At 40.3% G+C, this 23,437-nt stretch overlaps 1 protein-coding gene across 1 annotated transcript; it reads right to left on the bottom strand.

Moving 5' to 3' along the window:
• Positions 1-16,749: 16,749 nt before the first annotated feature.
• BMP10 (bone morphogenetic protein 10) lies at positions 16,750-21,620 on the bottom strand. Its single transcript, XM_029601789.1, has 2 exons — positions 21,174-21,620; positions 16,750-17,866 (listed from the first exon to the last, which is right to left on the bottom strand). The coding sequence occupies exons 1-2, from the start codon at positions 21,502-21,504 to the stop codon at positions 16,914-16,916; spliced, it is 1,284 nt and encodes a 427-aa protein (XP_029457649.1). The 5' UTR covers positions 21,505-21,620; the 3' UTR covers positions 16,750-16,913.
• Between the last annotated feature and the right edge of the window lie 1,817 nt (positions 21,621-23,437).

Genomic DNA, 23,437 nt, shown 5'->3' with positions numbered 1-23,437 from the left:
TCACCGCATCTCAAAAAAGATATAGGTGCACTGGAGAAGGTAAGGAGAATGGAGACCAAAATGATAAAGGGGATGGAACAGCTCCCCTATGAGGAAAGGCTGAAGAGGTTAGGGCTGTTCAGCTTGGAGAAGAGACGGCTGAGGGGGGATATGATAGAGGTTTTTAAAATCATGAGAGATCTAGAATGCGTAGATGTGGATCGGTTATTTACACTTTCAGATAATAGAAGGACTAGGGGGCACTCCTTGAAGTTAGCAAGTAATACATTTAAGTAATCGGAGAAAATTATTTTTCATGCAATGCACAATTAAGCTCTGGAATTTGTTGCCAGAGGATGTGGTTAGTGTAGCTGGGTTTAAAAAAGGTTTGGATAAGTTCTTGGAGGAGAATTCCATTAACGGCTATTAATCAAGTTTACTTAGGGAATAGCCTCTGCTATTAATTGCATCAGTAGCATGGGACCTTCTTAGTGTTCGGGTACTTGCCAGATTCTTATGGCCTGGCTTGGCCACTGTTGGAAACAGGATGCTGGGCTTGATGGACCCTTGGTCTGACCCAGTATGGCAATTTCTTATGTTCTGCACACCAGTTCAGTCACACCAAAGATCATACTCCGCTCCAAAACTGTTGTTCAAAATTAAAGTCTTTACTGAAAAACTGGTAGCAAAAAACCAACATCTGGTATACTGGCTGATAATGCACCACAATTCAGCACAAACAGACTTAAATTCAGTTTCTTTCCACCAAACTGCACAGTCTTTCCTAAAAGTTAAACTCTTAGGGACCAGTACCCTTCCTCCCTGAACCCTCCCAGTACTATTTGGGTGACAGCCCTTCTTCTCCATTTTGTTTCTTTTATTTCTGTTTCTCTCTTGGGCCTCTGGCTGAGTTACTTGGTCAGTTTTCAAATCTGTGGATTTTTCCAGGCAGGCTGTACTATCAGCCAGCACTTTCCGAAGAAACCCTGTCATTCTGGGGCTCTTCAGGAACTATTCTTTCAGCTCACTTTAGACTCCCCCCTCCTGAAATCCTGAATTTCTTCATCTCTCTAGACATCCCTTTGCCCAAAAGAGAGCTCATGCCTTTTGGACATCCCTGTGGAAGGACAGACCCACCAAAGTGTCCTTCACAAATAGACACTCACTTTCCCAGCCCTGTTATAAGGCTAACTTTCCGTTCCTCCCCTGTATTAAATAGGCACTGGAGTTGTGTTGACCCAACAGACCCCTCCCAATGGGGAATGGTACACGTCACTACACTGACATCACACCAAAGGGCAAGGAATAGAGAGACTTATGATTCACACTGGTAGCAAAGCAAACTAGGCGAGGCCATTGATACCATAAAGATAAAGGTCAATGCTACTAGTAAAGGATACCCCCCCCCCTTTCAATAATATGGATTATTTTTAGTTTTGTCTTGTTTCAGGGGAAAAAACTAGCTCCATGTTTATGTGGAATAATTTCTTGAGTGACAGGGATGCTGTAGAAGGCCATGATCTCATTCTTCTGTTTGGCCATGCAGGTCATTAGCCTAGCAGACTAGTGCTCTACAATGAATTTGATGTCATTCTGCTGGATCAAAGATCCTGATGCTGGGTCCCTGAAGATTATAGGACAGATGCAAAAGGTCACATCCTTAAAAACAATTAGTGAACTAAAGGAAATCTAAAGAATAAGAAAGTGTAACCTGGTCTTGCCTTTGCTTCTAATAATATCCTTGTTTTCAGCTATTGAGGGTTTTGCATTTTTGGGGTCCTCCTCCTGCTTTTTGCTATTCCCTTTTTAGGATCTGTCTCCGGGGTATAAATTGCCCCTTCAGCATTGCAAAGGGATTTTTCTGCTCTCTGGTGAATTGATCCAGGTCTTTTCTCTGCTTCAGAGGATTGATCAAGGAGTCTGGTTAGCTTCCAGTTTTGCCAAGAAAGTAGTTTGAGGGAGGTTGGACTTTTGGAAGAGTTTTGTCTTGATTAATTTTTTTGCTGTTGACACTCTGAGATCCAGCTTCTGACAGACAGGCAAATCTCTGTTTTGAAAGGGCTTAAGTTCCTAGTTTTCACTTCTGCACCCAGTTAAGAGCAAAGGGTGAGGATCTGTGGGGATAAGTTTGGAGAAAAGGTTTTTGGATATATTTTGGACATATCTATTTTTGAACAAAAGGATTTTTCTATTCTACCCTTGTTTGGATGCTTGTTGTTGAAGAGAATTACCCTACCATCCAGGGAGAAAGGATTTCAGAAGAGGACACTGGTTCAGTTAAAAAAAAAAAAAAAAAAAAGTGGAACCTAGGTTGCACCATGAATAAAGAAAGCACGGCTTTTGTTGTTATGATTTTCAATTTGCTATTCCTGATTTATGCGGAATCATTGTTTTTAAGTTAAACATTTCTTCAGTTGAACAGCACAATTGGATTCCGTGCTTTATTTACAATTGCCTTTATCCTTTGAGAAGACCAGTCTTGTGAGTATATTCAAATCATTTTTATTGACATTGTTCATACAACATTCTTGATAGCTGGTGCTTTCTGTCCACCAGCAGGCAAAGCAAGTCATTGCATATTTCTTTTCTGGTTACAGAAATGAAAGTATGATTACAAAGTGAACTTTTAACAGTGTAACAGACACCCCCCCACCGTTATGTGAAAAAACCTTTGGACCATGTTTATGCAATGTCGCCACCTCAAATGCAATCATACGTTAGGCAGGTCATTTAGAATCATACTTTGAGCTTTTATGTGGGAGTGAATGTAAGTACGTATCCCATACTTTAAAGAATGTCTTGTTCTTTCTACAATTCAGCTCCATCTTGTCCATATATTTTTCCATGATACAAATATGATTAGCAGTATTCCTAAGTTGCATCATTAAAGGGGACTTTGCTGTTAGCCATTTTTGCAGAATCAGTTTTTTTGCCATCAGGATTATTTTCCTACCGTGGTGTACTTGTCTTGAAATGATACAATGCCTAAATTATCTAAGAGGACAATATGTGTATCTAACGGCACCTGTGACCCACCTACAGAACTAATATATTGCAGTGTTTTTTCCCAAAACTCATTTATTCGAGGGCAAGATCAGAACTGATGTCCTAGGAATTCCTACAGCGTTCAGGCACTTCTTGCACTTGTCAGATGGATTTTGATGAAGCATGGATGCTTAATTCTAGGGTAAATAATATCATGTTAAAAATGTATATTGTGTTTCCCACATCATCATACTACTCGTTATTTATCTTATTCTTGAAAAAGTCTTGAGAAATTGAGTAAGATTTAATTCAATGTCCAGTTCTCTGTGCCAGCCCTCCCTCTGGGATAGCAAAGGGAACAGTGTATCTAAGTCCTTCAAAAACGTATGGAAAAAAGAAACCGAATGCTTTGACGGGTCTTCTATGTCAAAAAAGATCTGGTGAAATATATCCTATTGCTCTGGCGAAGTTATTGCAGTCTCAGAAAGGTTATATAGTGCGTAACCTGTAAAAATGCAAAAAACTGTCTGTTGTGCAATTCAAACTGATTCTGCAGCTCCTGAAAAGAAAGTAACTGAGCTTCTTCTGACATACATTGCATTATGATTTGAAGGCCCTTATTACTCCACATAGTAAAAACTGCCAAGTGATATCCTGGCAGGAAATGTTTATTGCCCATTAAAGGAAGGAACTGTGCACTTTATAACTCAGTTGCAGCTTTGAGTACTTCCACTGCCAAGTTTTCAGTAATGGTAGTATGAGCATGCTTTTTTTGAAGATGTGTGGTTAAATCCAAGTATATACTGACCAGTATGAAAGAGTGGGATGAGGGTTAAATGCCAGAGACTGTGTTATCCACTGCAACACCAGGCACCCTGCCGGATGAACCCTGGCATTTCCAAGAGCTACTGTGAGGCTTGTTTGAGCAAAAGAGAGATTTGGGACAGTAATGGACAGCCCTGGGAACTATAACGATCCCCTTTATTCCGTGCTCCCCACGAAGTGGTGGGGGTGTTACAAAGGTCTCTAGGAGTTCCCCAGATTGCTAAGGAAGAGAACTAGAAATTTTGAAAATATTTGGGGGAATTGGGCATACCTGTTTGCATATAAGGATAGGATAAAGGTATTAGACAAGCACACCAGCACCAGGAATAGTGGACAAGGCATAGTCTGCTGAAGGTGGGAAGAGTTCAAGGAACTTCTTTTTATTTTTAGGAATTAAGTTAGATGAACCTAGGAAATTTCAGCCCGTATCTCCAGCATGTAGCACAAGCCCTGCTGCCTCTGTTGAAAGCAAACTGTCCCTGCCTCAGTTCTGCACTGCCAAGCACAATGTCAAGAGTTTTTCTTAAAGCATGAATTAACTCTGCAGTTGGAAACTGGTGAGGGACTGCTGAATACATACACAGAAATGGGGCTACCCTTTGTCCTTCTCATACCCTTAACACTGCCGTTTGGTCAGTGCTGAGTGGTGTATAAATTATATACCAAATCATTCAACAAGCCCCTAAAAGTCTCTTCTAAACTTATTCTGGTATTTGCTGGTTTTTCCACAGTTAACATAAAGAGAGCTCTTGAATGACGTGACCACTCTCATTTGTACACATTGTGTATCATTCCCTTTGAGGAAAGGCCCAAGCTTACAAAGCTGGCAAGCAGACTGCAGAAGATCTAGTCATTTACCAAATGAGCAGGGATGATATTTTTATTATGAGTCAAAAGAAAAGGAAGAGTATAGTTTACAGTGACATTAGAGATCATTCCTGTACAATAATTGACAAATGCAAGGATTAGTATCTGCAATTAGAAATAAATGTCAACAAATAGGTTGTAGATGATACCTTTTTACTGGATTGACTTAGGAAATCTGTATCTACTTTTTTGAGCATTATCCTCTCCTCATCAGGTTACTGGAGAAACAGCACAAACAGACTGGGTTTTAGTGCAACTACAGTAATCAGAATATGGATTTTTTTTTTTTTTTTTTAAATCTTCCTTTTATTACTGGGAAAGAAAACGGGCTCCATATTTGTGTGGCATCCTCCTGTAATTGGTAATATTTGGCGGATCTACAGCATGTAAAATTCATGTAATAACCAAAGAGTAATGCCAAATCATGGTTAAAATAAATCCCAAATAACTTTGATCTGGGAAGAAGGGTAGGGGAGGGGCTGGTGAAGATGATAAATGCTTCATGGTCCAGCTTGCCTTGCTTGTAAAAAGAAAGTTTATCCTCATCAATACCTCCAGATTGGATCATATTTCCACTTTCTAGATTGCCCCAGAACAGGAAACTCTCTTTCCCCCTTTCTCCGCTAGAATAGAAATACGCACTCACTCTCTTCTTCTTCCTAAGAACAGGAAACTCTCTCCTTTCTAAATCAGAAAACACTCCTGTTAATATGACGAGGAAACCTCCATGTTTGTGACCCAGAAGAATGTGTTATGTCCCGTGTACAATTAGTGAGCCAGACAGTGGATCAGGAACCGGGCCAATGGCCTCACTACTCCACCAAGATCGGACCATCTCTGAGCACAATGTTTCATGCATACACCGCCGAGGCAATCCCTATCTATATTGCCACATTGCCCTACCATGCCCATGGCCATTTTAACTTAGGACATTTCCTTTTAATACTGAAGAATGCACGGTAGCAGGCCTTTCTTGTAAATATTGTGTTAATGAAGATAGATATGCTCATTGTATAAACAAAATATCCATTTTAAGATGAGAGTTTTTTTTTGTTTTTTTTTTCCCTTAAGGTCTGGCTTTCCTTCCCAAAATAGTATCCCAGTGTCAACACAGTTCCCATCTTATTAGTGGTTCATTCTGCAAACCCCGGACAAGGTTACAAGGAAGTTTAGTTTAACCTTGGACTGTAGTTTCTAAACACTTTGAGACAGCTGCATCATTTTCCAGTCAGTATACTGTATATTTCTAACTAACTTCTTTTTGCCCTCCCCACAGGCTTCATTGGGTTTTAGTGCCCACTTATAATTTGTAAGTCTTGATTTATTTTAATGTTTTGATTATCACTTACTCAACATATATTAAACAGTATTATGCAGTGTAACAGGTATTACAAGGAAAACCAACAATAATCTGCCATGCGCTGCTTTAAGATTTTTGTTTTTCTTACCTAGACCATTTTTCCAAACTTTCTGCAACATTTCTAGGTTTTTTTTCTTACTTGGTTCAAGCTGGGAAAGGTCCAGATTTATTAGATCAATTTGCAGCCTGTACTATTAAGCTCTGATTATCTGTATCCCCTCTTCTCATCCCCTAGTTCAATATAAACCAGTTTTGTTATCCCCAACCCCAAACTAAGCACTCAGGGGACCTCTATAAGAACCTAAGAACATAAGAACGTACCATAATGGGTCAGACCAAGGGTCCATCAAGCCCAGCATCCTGTTTCCAACAGTGGCCAATCCAGGCCATAAGAACCTGGCAAGTACCCAAAAACTAAGTCTATCCCATGCTACTGTTGCTAGTAATAGCAGTGACTATTTTCTGAGTCAACTTAATTAATAGCAGGTAATGGACTTCTCTTCCAAGAACTTATCCAAACCTTTTTTGAACCCAGCTACACTAACTGCACTAACCACATCCTCTGGCAACAAATTCCAGAGCTTAATTGTGCGTTGAGTGAAAAAGGACTTTCTCCGATTAGTTTTAAATGTGCCACGTGCTAACTTCATGGAGTGCCCCCTAGTCTTTCTGTTATCCAAAAGAGTAAATTTTTATTTAAGTCTTTTCTTAAATAACTGATTCATATTAACACGTTCTAGACCTCTCATGATTTTAAACACATCTATCATATCCCCCCTCACCATCTCTTCTCCAAGCTGAAAAGTCCTAACCTCTTTAGTCTTTCCTCATAGGGGAGCTGTTCCATTCCCTTTATCATTTTGGTCGCCCTTCTCTGTACCTTCTCCATCGCAACTATATCTTTTTTGAAATGCAGCGACCAGAATTGTACACAGTATTCAAGGTGTGGTCTCATCATGCAGCGATACAGTGGCATTATGACATTTTCCGTTTTATTCACATTTACTTTCTAATAATTCCCAACATTCTGTTTGCTTTTTTGACTGCTGCAGCACACTGAACTGATGATTTCAATGTGTTATCCACTATAACGCCTAGATCTCTTTCTTGGGTGGTAGCTCCTAATATGCAACCTAACATTGTGTAACTATAGCATGGGTTATTTTTCCCTATATGCATCACCTTGCACATATCCATATTAAATTTCATCTGCCATTTGGATGCCCAATTTTCCAGTCTCAGAAGGACTTCATGCAATTTATCACAATCTGCTTGTGATTTAAGTACTCTGAATAATTTTGTATCATCTGCAAATTTGATTACCTCAGTTGTCGTATTTCTTTCCAGATCATTTATAAATATATTGAAAAGTACGGGTCCCAGTACAGATCCCTGAGGCACTTCACTGCCCACTCCCTTCCACTGAGAAAACTGTCCATTTAATCCTACTCTCTGTTTCCTGTCTTTTAGCCAGTTTGTATTCCACAAAAGGACATTGCCACCTATCCCATGACTTTTTATTTTTCCTAGAAGCCTCTCATGAGGAACTTTGTCAAATGCCTTCTGAAAATCCAAGTACACTACATCTACCGGTTCACATTTATCCACATGTTTATTAACTCCTTCAAAAAAGTGAAGCAGATTTGTGAGGCAAGACTTGCCTTGGGTAAAGCCATGCTGATTTTGTTCCATTAAACCATGTCTTTCTATATGTTCTGTGATTTTGATATTTAGTACACTTTCCACTATTTTTCCTTGCACTGAAGTCAGGCTAACTGGCACCTCCAGGTTAAAGCATATGCTCTAACCCGTTAATTTATTCGTATCATGTTATATTTATTCTACCTGCCTTTATCTTCCTTCCAGCTTGTCTTTAAGCCTCCAAGTTTTTTTCCATTCCTTGTTGATTGTAACTTTGACTTATTCCTTTTTCCTTTGTTATCTATTATTAACCAGAATTGTTACCTTAGTCTTCCCTTGTTAAAATGTAAACCGATCCGATATGGTTATCTACTATGAAGGTCGGTATAAAAAACTGTTAAATAAATAATAAATAAATAGTTTCCCGGATCGCCCCTGGAGCCCTTTTTAAATATTGGGGTTACATTAGCCACCCTCCAGTCTTCAGATACAATGGATGATTTTAATGATAGGTTACAAATTTTTAATAATAGGACTGAAATTTCATATTTTGTAGTTCCTTCAGAACCCTGAGGTGTATACCATCCGGTCCAGGTGATTTACTATTCTTCAATTTGTCAATCAGGCCTACCACATCTTCTAGGTTCACCATGATTTGGTTCAGTCCATCTGAATCATTACCCATGAAAACCTTCACCGATACGGGTATCTCCCCAACATCCTCTTCAGTGAACACCAAAGCAAAGAAATCATTTAATCTTTCCACGATGGCCTTATCTTCTCTAAGTGCCCCTTTAACTCCTTGATCATCTAACAGTCCAACTGACTCCCTCATAGGCTTTCTGCTTCGGATATATTTTAAAAAGTTTTTACTGTGAGTGTTTGCCTCTATGGCCAACTTCTTTTCAAATTCTCTCTTAGCCTATCTTATCAAAGTCTTACATTTAACTTGCCAACGTTTATGCATTATCCTATTTTCTTCTGTTGGATCCTTCTTCCAATTTTTGAATGAAGATCTTTTGGCTAAAATAGCTTCTTTCACCTCCCCTTTTAACCATGCTGGTGAGTGTTTTGCCTTCGTTCCACCTTTCTTAATGTGTGGAATACATCTGGACTGTGCTTCTAGGATGGTATTTTTTTAACAATGACCATGCCTCTTGCACACTTTTTACCTTTTGTAGCTGCTCCTTTCAGTTTTTTTCTAACTATTTTTCTCTAACTATTTTTCTCATTCTATCAAAGTTGCCCTTTTGAAGGTTTAGCACGAGAGCCGTGGATTTGCTTACTGTCCCCCTTCCAGTCATTAATTCAAATTTGATCATATTGCCAAGCGGCCCCACCACTGTTACCTCTCTCACCAAATCCTGTGCTCCACTGAGAATTAGATCTAAAATTGCTCCCTCTCTTGTCCCTCTCTTTATACATTAGACTTCTAGACTCTAAAGGAGGAAAAGGTTCAAAGGTTCCAGGTTTAAGTCCTCGCAATGTCAGAGGGAAATTTTTAAATAAAATTCAGTTGTGATGGAGAAGGTACAGAGAAGGGCTATCAAAATGATAAAGGGGATGGAACAGGTCCCCTATGAGGAAAGGCTGAAGAGGTTAGGGCTGTTCAGCTTGGAGAAGAGACGGCTGAGGGGTGTCTTTAAGATCATGAGAGGTCTTGAACAAGTAGATGTGAATCGGTTATTTGCACATTCAGATAATAGAAGGAATAGGGGGCATTCCATGAAGTTAGCAAGTAGCACATTTAAGACTAATCAGAGAAAATTCTTTTTCACTCAACGCACAATTAAGCACTGGAATTTGTTGCCAGAGGATGTGGTTAGTGCAGTTAGTGTAGCTGGGTTCAAAAAAGGTTTGGATAAGTTCTTGGAGGAGAAGTCAATTAACTGCTATTAATCAAGTTTACTTAGGGAATAACCACTGCTATTAATTGCATCAATAGCATGGGATCTTCTTAGTGTTTGGGAAATTGCCAGGTTCTTGTGGCCTGGTTTGGCCTCTGTTGGAAACAGGATGCCGGGCTTGATGAACCCTTGGTCTGACCCAGCATGGCAATTTCTTATGTTCTTATTCAAGAAGGCTTGGGATAAGAACTGAGGACCCCTGTATATGAAGTGAGGAGAAAGCCAGAGATCAACAAGGGTCTCTGACATTGCACTAGGAAATAAGTTGAGCAGATGGGTATTAGGTCCTTATATGCTGTCATGTTCTATTTATTTTTTGTTGGGGGGAGGGGTAAATTTTTACAGTTGAACACTGAAGTGGAATTTTAAGTTTGGGTACAATCAAAACGACAGGATGTGTTAGATTTCAAATGTAAAATATCATCTGACTATTAGATGGGATACCTGGGTTTGATGCCCAACGATCAAGAAAATATGGGAAATTCATAAGTCTTATCATATAAAAAAAAACACTGGGCAACAATGAAAGTGTTACTGACCTAAAAAGGTCCTACTCTGTAGTATCTTGATGTGCTGATCACGAATATGACCATGAAAAGTTTTTATTGGCTCTCGTTTTGAAGATATTTAATATAGTTCACTTTCTATGTTTAGTCATGTAAATTTATCCAGTAGGACTGTAAATAAGCCTAGAATGATGTAATATTGCATCATATTGCATAATACCATCATGCACACATCATCCAGAGTTTATTACATCATTTTCTGATGCAATGCAGTTCTACTGCCATGCTGCTGCTGAATAAGCTGATGTCAGCAGTGTACTATATGAAACCCAGTCAGAAAGGGTGAGCATTTGAAATATTCATGCTGGCTGACTACTGCTGGACACTCCGCAGAGTTGCTCCCGAATAGGTGTACAAGAGACAAGCAAAGAAATCTAAGACGTAGTCTATGACTTCATTTTTCAAACGGTATTAACCGTAGGTCTCCTACTATTGGCATACAATTCAAGATGTAATTATATTATTGCATATTACAAAAAAACTAGAGCCAATTTTGCATTTTCACAGTCAGATTCGGGTTTAGCACATGGAAATTTACAAGAATTGACTAATTTCATTTCCGTAACATGACTTTTGTGAAAATTTGTTGCCCAGTGAAATTAGCCAAGTGTGACTAATTACAAGGGTGCACCTCTGAACTACCCATGTTTTTTGGATGTCAGACTTTACCATCCAACCCAATGTTTCCCAAACTAGTCTTGCTAGCGTAGTTTTCAGTCTATCCCTAATGAACATACCTGAGACATATTTTCATACACCAGACCTATGATGTATGCAAATCTATTTTCATGCATATTCGTTAGTGAATATCCTGAAAACTCAACTGGCCAGGTGATCCTCCAAGGATAGGTTTGATAACCATATCCTTTGGATATCTCTCTACCAATTTTAGAGGTCTTGCTATATCACATGCCTTTGAAAATGTAAACAATAAAGCTGTTTTACCCCTTTTAACAAAGAATGCCATTAAGAGCAAACATACAGAAGGCCAGATTTAAAGCTTGGCAAATAAAGTCCTATGACAGCAAGAATTTGTGCAATAATGTGCAACAGAGCTTTTGCCCAATTCTTAAATTTGCACTTTGCAGCAAAATATCCCATCGTGCTTTTCAATTTTTTGCAGAAGATTTTAGCTTTTACAACTTTTTTTTCCTTTCTGTGAAGATTTTTCCCTTAAGCTTGCAGAAAATCAAATCCTTGGGACAAAAGACATGTTATTTTTTAAAAACTGTGTTAAGTAAACATTTTTTTTACTTGTCCCTGTTTCTCCAGTGACTTCAATCCCACACCAAATTCTGAATTGATATAAGTAGATTCAAAACTTTTAACATCGTTACAGTAAATGCAGTCAAATAATTATCCTCAGATTCAATAATGATATTTGAGGGATTGCTTTTGGCATTTTATTATTGTCTAGTATGAAATTTAACATCTACTCTTTTCTATATTGTTTACAATTTAATTTAGAGTGTGTGTGTGTCTGTAATCACCCAACACTTGTAAACATAAATAGCGCATTTAGTCAAAATAGAAAGCTTTGAGTGATAGACAAATCTCAAGAATACTGTTGCGGTCCCAGTCGCGGCAGCCGTGACTAGGCCCTTACCTCTTGGTCCCGGTCTGTCTCCGAGGGTCTGCGCCCTGTTTCGCGGCATCTCCGCAGGGGGGGGACGCCGCCGATAAGCCCTGCCTGGACGCCTTCTCCCTAGGCACGCACGTGCGTGCGAAGGCCGTTTCCCGCCACTGAAGGCTCCGCTCTATCCATGACATCAGACGCCGTGGCCTATGTAAGGCCGCCGCGGAGCCCAGGACTTTGCCTTGCAACGGGGTTCCTTGCGGTTCTCTGTTGCGCCGTGCCCCGGAGTGTGCTATTGCGTTAGCAACTCCGTTCCTGCCTGAGACTTGTTTCACTCCGTGCCCAAGTCTTGCTTCTGTCTGGCTTGCTTGCAGTAGCCAGTCCTGCTTCAGTTCCTGTCTGGCTCCAGTGGCCAGTCCTGCTTCAGCTCCTGTCTGGCTCCAGTGGCCAGTCCTGTGGCTCCAGTGGCCAGTCCTGCTTCAGCTCCTGTCTGGTTCCAGTAGCCAGTTCTGCTTCAGTTCCTGCTTGCTTCGGTCCCAGCCTGCTTCAGTCCCTGCCTGCCCGCTCCAGTACCAGCTTCTGTGATCTCCTAAGTCCCAGTGGCCGGGCTCCTCCCGGGGGAGTACCGGCTTCCAGATTGAATCACCTAAGTTCCAGCGGCTGGGCTCCTCCCGGGGGAGTACCGGCTTCCACGGTGAAGCTCTCATCCAGCTCCTGCCTGGTACCTCCCTCCTGACCTGTCACTCACTAGAGACTATAGCACACCTCTCCCCAGTCTCTCACAGGTCGGCCCAAGGGTCCACTAAACAGCTCACTCACAACAGAATACTATACATAAGTATGCTGTCAACAATTAGTTTGGGTAATCTATAAAAGGAGCATAAAGAGTCTTATTCACTAAGGCCTCAAGACAGACAATAATTTCAAATCACACAGAGTCCTCTACAAGTTTGTAAATTCCTCTCAGCCAGTTGGGTTGGTAGAATTAGGGTTTAAGTGTGTGTAAATAGGGCTCTGCAGCCTATGATTTTGATGTGGATCATTTTCCTATAGGGAGAAGAGAACTCTTTCAGATTAAGGAGCTGTTTGAAGCCATTTTGGCTTATGTCTGGAGGGCCCTTTTCGTGTTAGACGAGGTTGATTGGGCCAACCAGTTGAGCAGATTCAGCAGTGAACAATGGGTTCCACACATGGTCTAAAATGGTTTAGATCATCCCTAAATCCAGCTACCAGTTCAGTGACCCCATGGGAGTCAAATAAACATGCAAAAGAGGAATAATGGAACCACCAAAGGACATGCAGCATGAAATTTCATTAGCAGAAGACAACAATATCCAACTGCTAGTAGGTTTGAGATTTGTCTTCTTTTATGAGATTGTGTGGTCCGAAAGATTCACAATAACTATATGATGTCTCTTAACTCACTATGTCCGCTTTCTGTTTTGCCAGACTGTTGTATCAGTTATGTTCAGTTCTTCCTCCCAGTCCGCTCTGATTAAGGAGCAGACTGGGAGGGAACTTCCCTAACCCTTCCCTTGCTACCTTTTCCCGTCTCCTCCCTGATCCCTAATCTAACCCTACCTAGCCCCTAATTTTTATTTTAATACTTACTTCTGCTCTGGATGAGCAGTATCTTCCATGCGCCGGCCAGCTGTTGGCGCGTGCTTCCTTGGGACAGCAGCTAATGATGTTGTCCTAGCCCCCCCCCCCGCTCCACCCTCCCTGCCAAGACCTCGCCTCCCATGCCGCCCCTTTTAGCAGGCCCAGCACTTCAGCGCATAACGGGGGTTACGTGTGTGGCCATGTCCTTTGTAAAATGCGCACGCAAGGCCCAGCCACGCAGATAACCACCGAAATTTATGCTCATGGTCCTTTTAAAATTGGGCCTTTAGGCAATAGCCACTACTTACCACTGTGTGATAGCAGCATGAGATCTATTTATTGTTTGGGATTTTGCCAGGTTCATGTCACCTGGATTGGCCACTGTTGGGGAAACAGTATACTGGGCTTGATGGATCCTTGGTCTGACCCAGAATGGCAAATTCTTATGTTCTTAAAAACCGTCTAAAGGCCCTGCCCACTAAAGTTAAAGAAACAGAGGGGACCATGTAAGAATTTTTAAATAAATAAATAAATAAGAGCACAGAGGGGCTTTACACGAATGAAGCAGAAAGGCCCTATTTTTGCCATTTTTCATTTGTTTCATCCACAGTTTTCCCAGTAAATTATGTGGCAAAAACTGTCTTCCATTTTTACACTCACTGTGAAAATTCATAAGTCACTAAACTCAACCTTTTTCTTATAGATGATGGAAGCCTACCAGAAGCAATATTTACAAAAATTCCCTATTATGCATTATGAAAAAAAGAAAACCCCTGCAAATATCAACCAAAGACAAAAAAAATTATATACTTACTATCAGTCCACATGGCCTCACACAAAAACACAAAAATAAAGCATTTTTATTGTACATTATATTACAAATCAGGAAGGACAGTCAATAAATAGATTAATAAATAGAAGCAGAGAAAGGTTGCATGAGCACATATGAAACTGGTTTCAGTTGGTATTTGATAAACCTTTTTTTTTTTTTTTTTATTCCCATGAAGTGTCAGTTAGTTTCTTTCCAAGACAGGTCTCTTATCGCATCCAGTGAAGATAGCTTTGCCTTAAAAGTGTAAAAGAGATGAAGGACAGTACAGTAGGCTTTGGCTGAGGCTGGAGAAGCCAACGTCAGTGGCACTTTCCAAAGAATCTGACAAATTTGCAGCTCAGAATAAATAAAGTGACGGGCTCCATTGTTTCTCAGTTCCAACACCTTCTTATCACCACGATTTGTTGCAGAAGAGTGGCGGAAACATGGCATGTGACACCTTTAAATAAAGTGGAAGGGAGGGGGACGTTATCTTTATGAATTGATTATTTCAACACTCACGTTGACAAAAAAGATCCTCAATGGGCAGCTGGCTGTTTTCACCCCGTCTTCTTTGTTAGCTTTAAAATATTCAGAAATAACATATTTATGGAATTCCCACACCAGACTTCTGTACAGTAATTATTTTGGGGGAGAGTTTTGACTTTGATTTCAGTCCAGGAATAGTACGTATCTTTCTGCCTAAAACAGTAAAGCTATTGCTGATTAGCCCATATTGGAGTTTGCTTTCAGAAAGTTATCTTTGCATTTTAATGCAGAACCACAGATATTTCAGATATATGCAAATTCATTTATATAACTTATTTAAGCATTATTGCATGCCAGTGGATGCAGCTTAAATGTGTTATTTAAACCCTTTTGTGCTAAACTACCACCAGACCAAGTCTAATTTCTATTCCATCTGAAGTCTCAAAATGCTATTATTATATTGCCTTCACTGCTGTGAAGTAGCAGCAAGTATCTGGGAAAGGAAATAGGCATGAAAAGGTTTTGAATTTGAAGCAGTTCTAAGTCAATTACATCCTGGACACCATGCTACTGCATGCATTATCCTATATCAGTAGTATTCAACCCAGTCTTAGAGTACTCCTTAGTCAGTCTGGTTTTCAGGATATTTACAATTAACATATATGAGGCAGATCTGCATAAATTAGAGGCAGTGCATGCAAACCTATCTCATGCATATTCACTGTGGGGTAGATTTTAAAAGCCCTACACGAGCATAAAGCCCTACACGAGCATAAAGCATAAGTCCGGGGCTTCGGGAAAGGGGCGGGGCCAGAGGCCTCCAGCACAGCGGCCATTTGCCGATGTGTTGGAGGATCGCATGCTGGCTGGGTGCCGGTGCACACAGCAGGTAAAATAATTTTTGGGGGGATTAGGACAGGGATAGGGGCGGGTTGGTTAGGGGAAGGGAGGTTAGGCTAGGGGGTTGGGAACCGGGGAAGACCGTGGGCGTCGGCGCGCGTGCCGACCCCCGATTTTATAACATGTGCGCACCTGCGCTTGCATGTTATAAAATCGGATGTCCATGTGCACGCACTGGGTAGAGCGCGCACATGGACACCTGCGCACAACTTTATAAAATCTACCCCTGTGAACACAGTCCTGAAAATCATAATGGCTAAGGGAGTACTTAAGGACTGGATTGAAAACCACTGATGTGTAGATTTAATTGAAGAATTGACTAATTCATGAAGCCTTCCATATATTCTAAGTTATGATCACTTGCAGTCTGGAGAATTTATTGGACTGGCTGTGGAGTCACCAGGACAGGTTTGGGAAGCTCTGCTGGTATAATATGCATTATAATCATATATTTACATTTTCTACAGATGATCATATTTGCACATTTGGTCCAAATTAGACAGCAAGTGATGGGATACGGGTCACTAAATGGCATGAACATTGTTTTTTCTGGAGCAGTTTTAATAAAGCCTGAAATAAGGATGGTCTGAATTTGTTTTTTTCAATTTTCTTTTCACAAAGAGAGAAGGAAGAATTGTCTTGTAATCTAGAAACAGAAGACTAGTAAAAGCTAATGCAGAAGCTAAATATTCTATCAAGACAAGAAACAATATCTGTACACACATTATTAAATAATCTTATTAAATAGGAAACTCAAAATGTACAAATTTACAGACTAGCGGGCCGATACAGTACAGTGTACAGTACGCGCGTCCAACCCCCCCGAACCTAATAGCGCCCGCAATATGCAAATGCATGTTGATGGCCCTATTAGGTATTCCCGCGCGATTCAGAAAGCAAAATGTGCAGCTAAGCCGCACATTTTGCTTTCAGAAATTAGCGCCTACCCAAAGGTAGGCGCTAATTTCACCGGGCACCGGGAAAGTGCACAGAAAAGCAGTAAAAACTGCTTTTCTGTGCACCCTCCGACTTAATATCATGGCGATACTAAGTCAGAGGTCCCGAAAGTTTAAAAAATTTTAAAAAAAGAAAATTTAAAATGGGCCCGCGGCTGTCGGGTCAAAAACCGGACGCTCAATTTTGCCGGCATCCGGTTTCCAAGCCCGTGGCTGTCAGCGGGCTTGAGAACTGATGCTGGCAAAATTGAGCGTCGGCTGTCAAACCCGCTGACAGCCGCCGCTTCCGTCAAAAAAGAGGCGCTAGGGATGCACTAGTGTCCCTAGCTCCTCTTTTTACCGCTGGGCCTGTGCACGCGCCGGGAGAGCGGGCGAACACCGGTGTTTTTACTGTATCGGCCTGATAGTTATTAAATACTCCCACAATATTGTACTGCGGTTCCCAAGTACTATCTGCATCCACATTCTGATACCACCATGCCTTCGTATTTAAATTTGTAGGTAACTACTCCTGCATCTAAGTAGAGGATAGAAATAGGATCCAGCTTGGTAGGTACACAGCATGCTTTAGAAACTTTCTGGGGATTCTTCAGATGCACCAGTGTCTGAACAATAGCATGTTTTGTTGGTGTGACGTGTTCTGTGAGTGGGTAGGAACATACTCCACGGCATTCATAAGCTTCATATCCAGCAGGGGCTATTATCCAGGAATCCCAACCAATATCCTTAAAGTCTATATAGAGCTGGGCCTTTTTGCAGTAGTTACCTTTTGCATTCCTCCTAATTCGGGAAGTGGAGTCATAAATGATGTTAGATCTCATCTGAAGCAAAGCCTCTTCACTGGGGCCACCATTCAAGCTATTGGCATCCAAGATTTCTAAATCCAGAAGCTGCTCATGTTCTATCATTTCATTTAATTCCTTTTTCTCCTCCTTTCTGTCATTGCTCTGGTCATCTGAAAATACAATCAGTAGAGGCATGTGTTTGGTCTCTGGGTTCACATCTATATCAAGATCTCCATCCATGTTGGGTTCATCATCATCATCAATGCTCTCAATGTGGACCTCAAGTCTGTGAGTGGTTGAGTCTGCCCTCTTCCAGAGGCGGATGGCCTCTGTTACCTCAAATGTCTTCCATTCATTGTTGGTTTCATAAATCTGCCTGGAGGCCAACTTCACCAGCTTTTTCTCTTTGCCCTTCTCCTCTTCTCCACCTTTGTACCGCTGTACTTCGTAAATGGTCACTTTTCTATCCAATCCGTCATACATTCTTCTGTCTTTTTCAACTAAGGTATACAGTCTCAGTTCTGCCATGATTATGTCTTCATGGTGTGGGATGGACACGTTAAACAATAGAGGATACTTTCTCACTCCAGGGAGGACAGTGAACTGGGAGGACAGATCTGAAAGTTGAAAAACAAAAAAATTAACCCAAATTGCACAGATTATAAGCAGTATGAAATGTATTTCTTTAGTATTGTTCTATGCATGCTATGCATGTTGCTCTGTGCACATTTTCAGGTTAGTGCACTTATTTAGGTGCTGAAAAATTCAGCAGCCCAAGGAACAGGATTAGGTCAGGTGAGGGAACTTGGGCACTGTGCACTGATTTTCAGTACTAGATGCCTAATTCAGGAACCTAACAAGTGTTCCAATAGCATCCTAAATCTAGGTGGCATGATTCAGGTCAGGTCCTGAATGTGATATAGAAAATACATCCATATCTGTTTATCCATCTTTGTGAATTGGATAGACATTTTAGAATAAAGTTTCTTTATCTTTATTAAAATTTGTTAATCACCTAAATACTAGACAATGTACAAAGAAAGAACATACGTAAAATTTCAAACAAAAATGTACAAACATCATACCAACCTGTTTCAAGTTAATAAAAAAGTACATAGGACACTCTATAGCCAACTAATAGAATGCCTGCCTAAAATGTTTTTAGAGACTGCTTGAAGGTCTTTAAGCTGACTGCCAGTCATAGTGTTTCAGAGGATGTGTTTTAAAACTAGAGTTCACTCTCTCAAATCAGCCATAGCCGGGCAAGTGAATTTTTAGCATGCATGCACTTTTGGCCAACATAGAAAAGAGGCGTTTTGGGGGCGTTTCGGAGGTGTGCTTGGCCACAATGCGCATACATTTAGTTTTTCAAAAATTAAACATGTTGTATGAATGCTGCTACCATATGTACTTTATATCACTGTTTTACAACCAGTCAGGGTGTGTACATACTATTAGCCACATTAACAACCCAATATTCAAGCCAACATATATGGGTACCTTGTGTTTTAAAATAAGCTTCTTTTTTGTGGGCTTAAAAGGGCTACACACCCTTTTGCTGCGAAATGCCCTTATTAAAAATCTCCATTTTTATAGCTCAGATAGAATTAAGCGTTATGGCATGAAAGGGGTATGCTGGTAAAGGGAATTCATTGATATCCTGTATCCTAAAATGTAGTTCAGAGGTGTGGTAATTGCACTGGTCTTAGGGAAAATTGGATACTTTGCAGATTCTGATTCCTTTTGTTGGATCAGTGTACAAGGATGTTTTAGCACATGAGCTTTCAAGACCATGGAGGAGCAAGAAGAGCATGAAAGCCCCCAATCTTGTTCTCATGTCTGATCTCAGTTTCAGGGGCCTGCAAAAGGCATCACTGGATCAGCAAAGGAAGAAAGGTAGGGTACAGGAGCCATTTGTGGTTCTTCCCCATCCTTAACTTGGATTTGACACCAAGGAATTAAAAACGTGGAATGGCTAGAAGTTCTGTTTTAAGGTTGCATAACTGAATGTGGCTTTCTCCAGATCACAGCTCAGTGCTAAAGTGTCCCACTGAGTGACAAAAGCAAGTGTATTTACCTTATCAAGACCATTGATCTAGGTTTAGTAACTATTATTAAGGCTTCTGGATTTTGTTGTTTAAAGTTTAAACAATAGAAAATTTGATATTTATTTTTGGCCCTTTTTTTCTGATTTGAATACTTATCTTAAAGCTGGTGGTTTTTTGCTTTCTTTTTTTTGTTTGTTTGAATCGTACAATGTAAAATTAAATTAAATTTAAAATTAAAACCTCAAAAACCAGTGAATTTAACTCATCCTCCCCTGCTGGTTCTGAAGATCTAACCGACTTGCCAGTTCTGTCTGCCTCCCAGAGGCCCTTTTCTTCCCCTCCTCTCTCTCTCTCTCTTCCCCTTCTCCTTTCACTGGAGCCTTGCTGGAGCCACTGTAGAGCTCCTCCAGCCACTGGCTCTGCTGCTGTGTCTTCTGCGTGGCTCTGCCTGGCTCTCTGAGTGACCATACTGCTGTACTGTGCTCTTATTGCAAGAACAGTGCCAAAAGTACAAGCACCCGCGTGGCTCAATAATCATGAATCAAGGGACGGTTCAATGGATATAGCTAGAAATACCTCAGATTACATCAGATCATTACAGCATTTAACTCTGGTTTGCATGAGAAAATCGTCAACTAAACAGGTTGCATAGCAAGAAACAGCAGCAACTCTAAGTGACATTACTGACATGTAAAAGCAGTTAACTAATCAGCATTTTGTACACACACACGCACACTTTATAATTTATTTTATAAAACATGTTCCTCCTCCAACACACAGAACATTGCATTTCTATTGCACTTCATGACAGCATCTTGCATGTTAAACAGGAAGACAAGTCATGTTCAACCTATCAAAATGTCCTAATGTGTCAACACGCTTCTCTGTTGCCTATGGTAAAATAAAGCAGACCTGGAAAAAGTTTCTTTTACATATCAACAACTTAGATCTGTAAAGGGATCCAAGGCTTGCAGTCTATGCACAGGGTATATACATCTCCTCTTTGGTTGGGGTGAGTTAGGTATTCCTGCTCTGTTTTTACCAGAGTGTGAAATTTACTATGCGTACCAGAATTACAAGCTGTGGTAACTACAGTGACTGAGTCAGTTCTTAATCAGCTAAGGTTTATTAGCAGAATGTGGCTTATATATGAAATATTTCAGGAACATGATTCATATGCTGGAAAAGAGGAAGAACTAATTTGATTAGTCTATGAAATAAAAAAGGACAGTTTTTGCATACAATAGGAAGAATACAGTATACTTTGCAAATAAATATGTTTCTAAATGATATCCACCCACATATATATGTAATAATTTCCTGCAAAATATTTTTGTAGAGATTAATTTGAAATCATATTCTGTTAATTATGTTGCTCCAGTTGATCACAACCATAGTAGCATCCTATGGCAGTAAGATTCTGCATGAAACATCATCTGATCACTTTTCTGTATTAAATCAAATTTATTTACTTGCAAAATCTTGCATCAGTACTTTCTGGTTCAGTAGTTTTGAATTATTAAGACATAGATTTATTACCTTTCCACATTTTCTATGAATTGCTTCTCAGCTCACTGAAGAACTTTTGACACCTGTTAACAAATACTGGATAAAATTAATTTTCCAGTAAGTGGCAGGCCTTGTAAGAGTTTAAGTTGATATTATATTAAGCTGTAAGATAGGCTAAATCAGGTGCATAGAATCTAAAGTTATTGAAATTTTCTTTCACAGAATTCAAGAAAAATAAATTCCCAGTTTGAAACATCTTCTTTCTTCTGGGTGGCAGATGTTAATATTTCTGTAAACCTTGTCAAGGTGCTCATTACTTTTGTAAGATGCCCATGTAGTCTATTTAGAGATCTAGAGAACGGCTTACCTTCATTTTTGAAACTTCTAACAATGTTTGCCGACGGTACAGATGTCCTATCGGTTGCAAACTTGTTGTACAGCTCTAGCATATATTCTGGTGGGTCAACCTTGACTGGAGCATGGGAAGGGATGCTGGACAAATTCAGTGTCTTCAGAAACTCGTCTTTCATATTCTCCAGCAGTGTGTTAAAATCAACCCCATCTTGCTCTGAAAGGACTTCATCAAACAGTGGTCTGTCTCCGTCTAGAGAATCCTCCAAACTCAAAATAGGGCTACAAGCTCCCAAGTGAGCCAACCAGTACAGGGTTGCATAAAGCCAAAGGGATACACAATCCATTGTTTTTGCTTTGCTCGTCTCCAATGAATCTCAAGTCCCTTTAGCTCTTGTGTGGACTTTGTTGCTGTTTTATTCTCTGGAGAGCACAGGGGAAAGCTTGTGTCATCCAGAGAGTTGACAAGTTTGGAAGCACTTGCTTAGAGCTTGTGACCATCCTCTTTCTCTCTCTTTCTCCCGCCCCCTTTCCTCTTCAGTAATGGGATGACATAGACCCCATGGTCTCCTTGCCTCTGTTATCTGTCTAGTGTAAACTGTTCACCAGATTTTGCTGCTATCACACAATCCCAACTCTCTTAATGAGCATTTTGTAAACATTTCCACATTCTGACACTGCTTAGCAGATAGCTTAATTCTCTCTTTGCAAATGATGTTCCCTTTTTTCCTGCAGTTAACTTCCCTTTAGCATTTTCTGCCAACTTCTTGCAAAGGATTTATTTTAAGTGATTTTAGGATAAAATTCAAACAAAATATAGCCTCTGTGTGTGCGGCAATGTGTAATAATATGCTAAATTAACAATGAATAACCTCTTTAAGACAACAGGATGCAATTAAAATATTTTTGTATTAGCAATTACTTTAAAATGTTGATCCTTTCTTGTTATGCTCTTGGTTAACGTAATCATTAAATTCCTATTCAGTATAAGTACATGATAAGTCTATAAATTTAGTAGGCTTAGTATTGTCTTCAGTTAATTTGGGATGCTTTGAACACCATACCAGTCAGACTTGTACTACTATACGTTTGAGAGAGCAAAACAGTGACAAAAAACAGACCCAGCATGGGACCAGGCCAGAATATCTGTAATTGCCTCATGTAGTCCAATTGTCACGTTTTAATTAGAGGTGTCATAGTTGGTGACTTGTATTCACTTGTGAGTTTGCAGCTGGTACTTCTTCTTCTGGAAATTTTCCATAGTAATGGCCACCCTGGTATTTTCTGCTCTGGGGACAATGGGAGGTCTTGGTTTATGCGAGCCTGAGAAAATCAATTTCAGTCAGAGCTGGAACTCGCAGACACATTGTATGCTGCACATTGGTTTTTATATGAAAGTGAGGAGCCGGTCCAATATGACACTCATGATTTATGTTGAAGGAAGCCTTGTCCATGGCTAAGCCTGATGCAATGAAAATGTCATTCAAGAACTGTCCATCTTTGCAAAAAAAATGTATTACCATAATGCTGCCAAGATCCCTGAGAGCTGGGGTTATCTTCTGCATAAGTGATGCAGTAAGTACTACATGCAAGGTTACTCTCACTTTCCAGGATAGCTGAGCAAACATTAGACAGTAATAAATAGTGATCTTTTAGTTAAGACAAATTAAATTTCCATTCTTTTCTGAATAATTCTCACTCCATATCTATATGAGTTAGAACTTTTTGAAACATTTAACCCCACTATATACTTTGTTTTATTTTTACTTATTTATTTTTTAAATCCTCTTTGGCACATACTTCCTCTAGAGCCATAGCCAGAATAAAGGCACCTATGGCCATGAAAAAGTGTGCCCTAACTTGTGCACAACATACAGCACCATGAACTTAAAGTATTTTCTTTCTGTCTTCCTAAGTGCAGGTGGCTCCTGCAGCACTGCTTTCCAAAATCTTCCCTCCTTCCATGGCAGCCACAGCAGGTCTTCCTCTCCCTCAGTGAAGGGCAGTTGATGTGCCAAGCTCCCACATGCATACTCTCAATCTCTCTTTCAGCAGTGGCTAGGCCAACCATCTCCTTCAGTAGTAGAGTGCATGCGGTTTCTACTTGCAGCAGGCACTTGCAAGCATTACAGTGATGCCCTGGAAGGGAAGGAGGGAGAAGCCAAGAGGAAATTACTCCAAAGCGGAGGATCATGGGCTCTGGGGAGGCCATTGTCACTGTCATTTTCCAACCCATCATACCTTCCACTTTCCCCCTCTCTTACCTTCCAACCCTCTTTA

Source organism: Rhinatrema bivittatum, chromosome 5 (genome assembly GCF_901001135.1).
Source record: "Rhinatrema bivittatum chromosome 5, aRhiBiv1.1, whole genome shotgun sequence".
NCBI lineage: Eukaryota > Metazoa > Chordata > Amphibia > Gymnophiona > Rhinatrematidae > Rhinatrema > Rhinatrema bivittatum.
The sequence above is the reverse complement of the archived record's forward strand: the minus strand, read 5'-3'. Positions and strand labels throughout refer to the sequence as shown.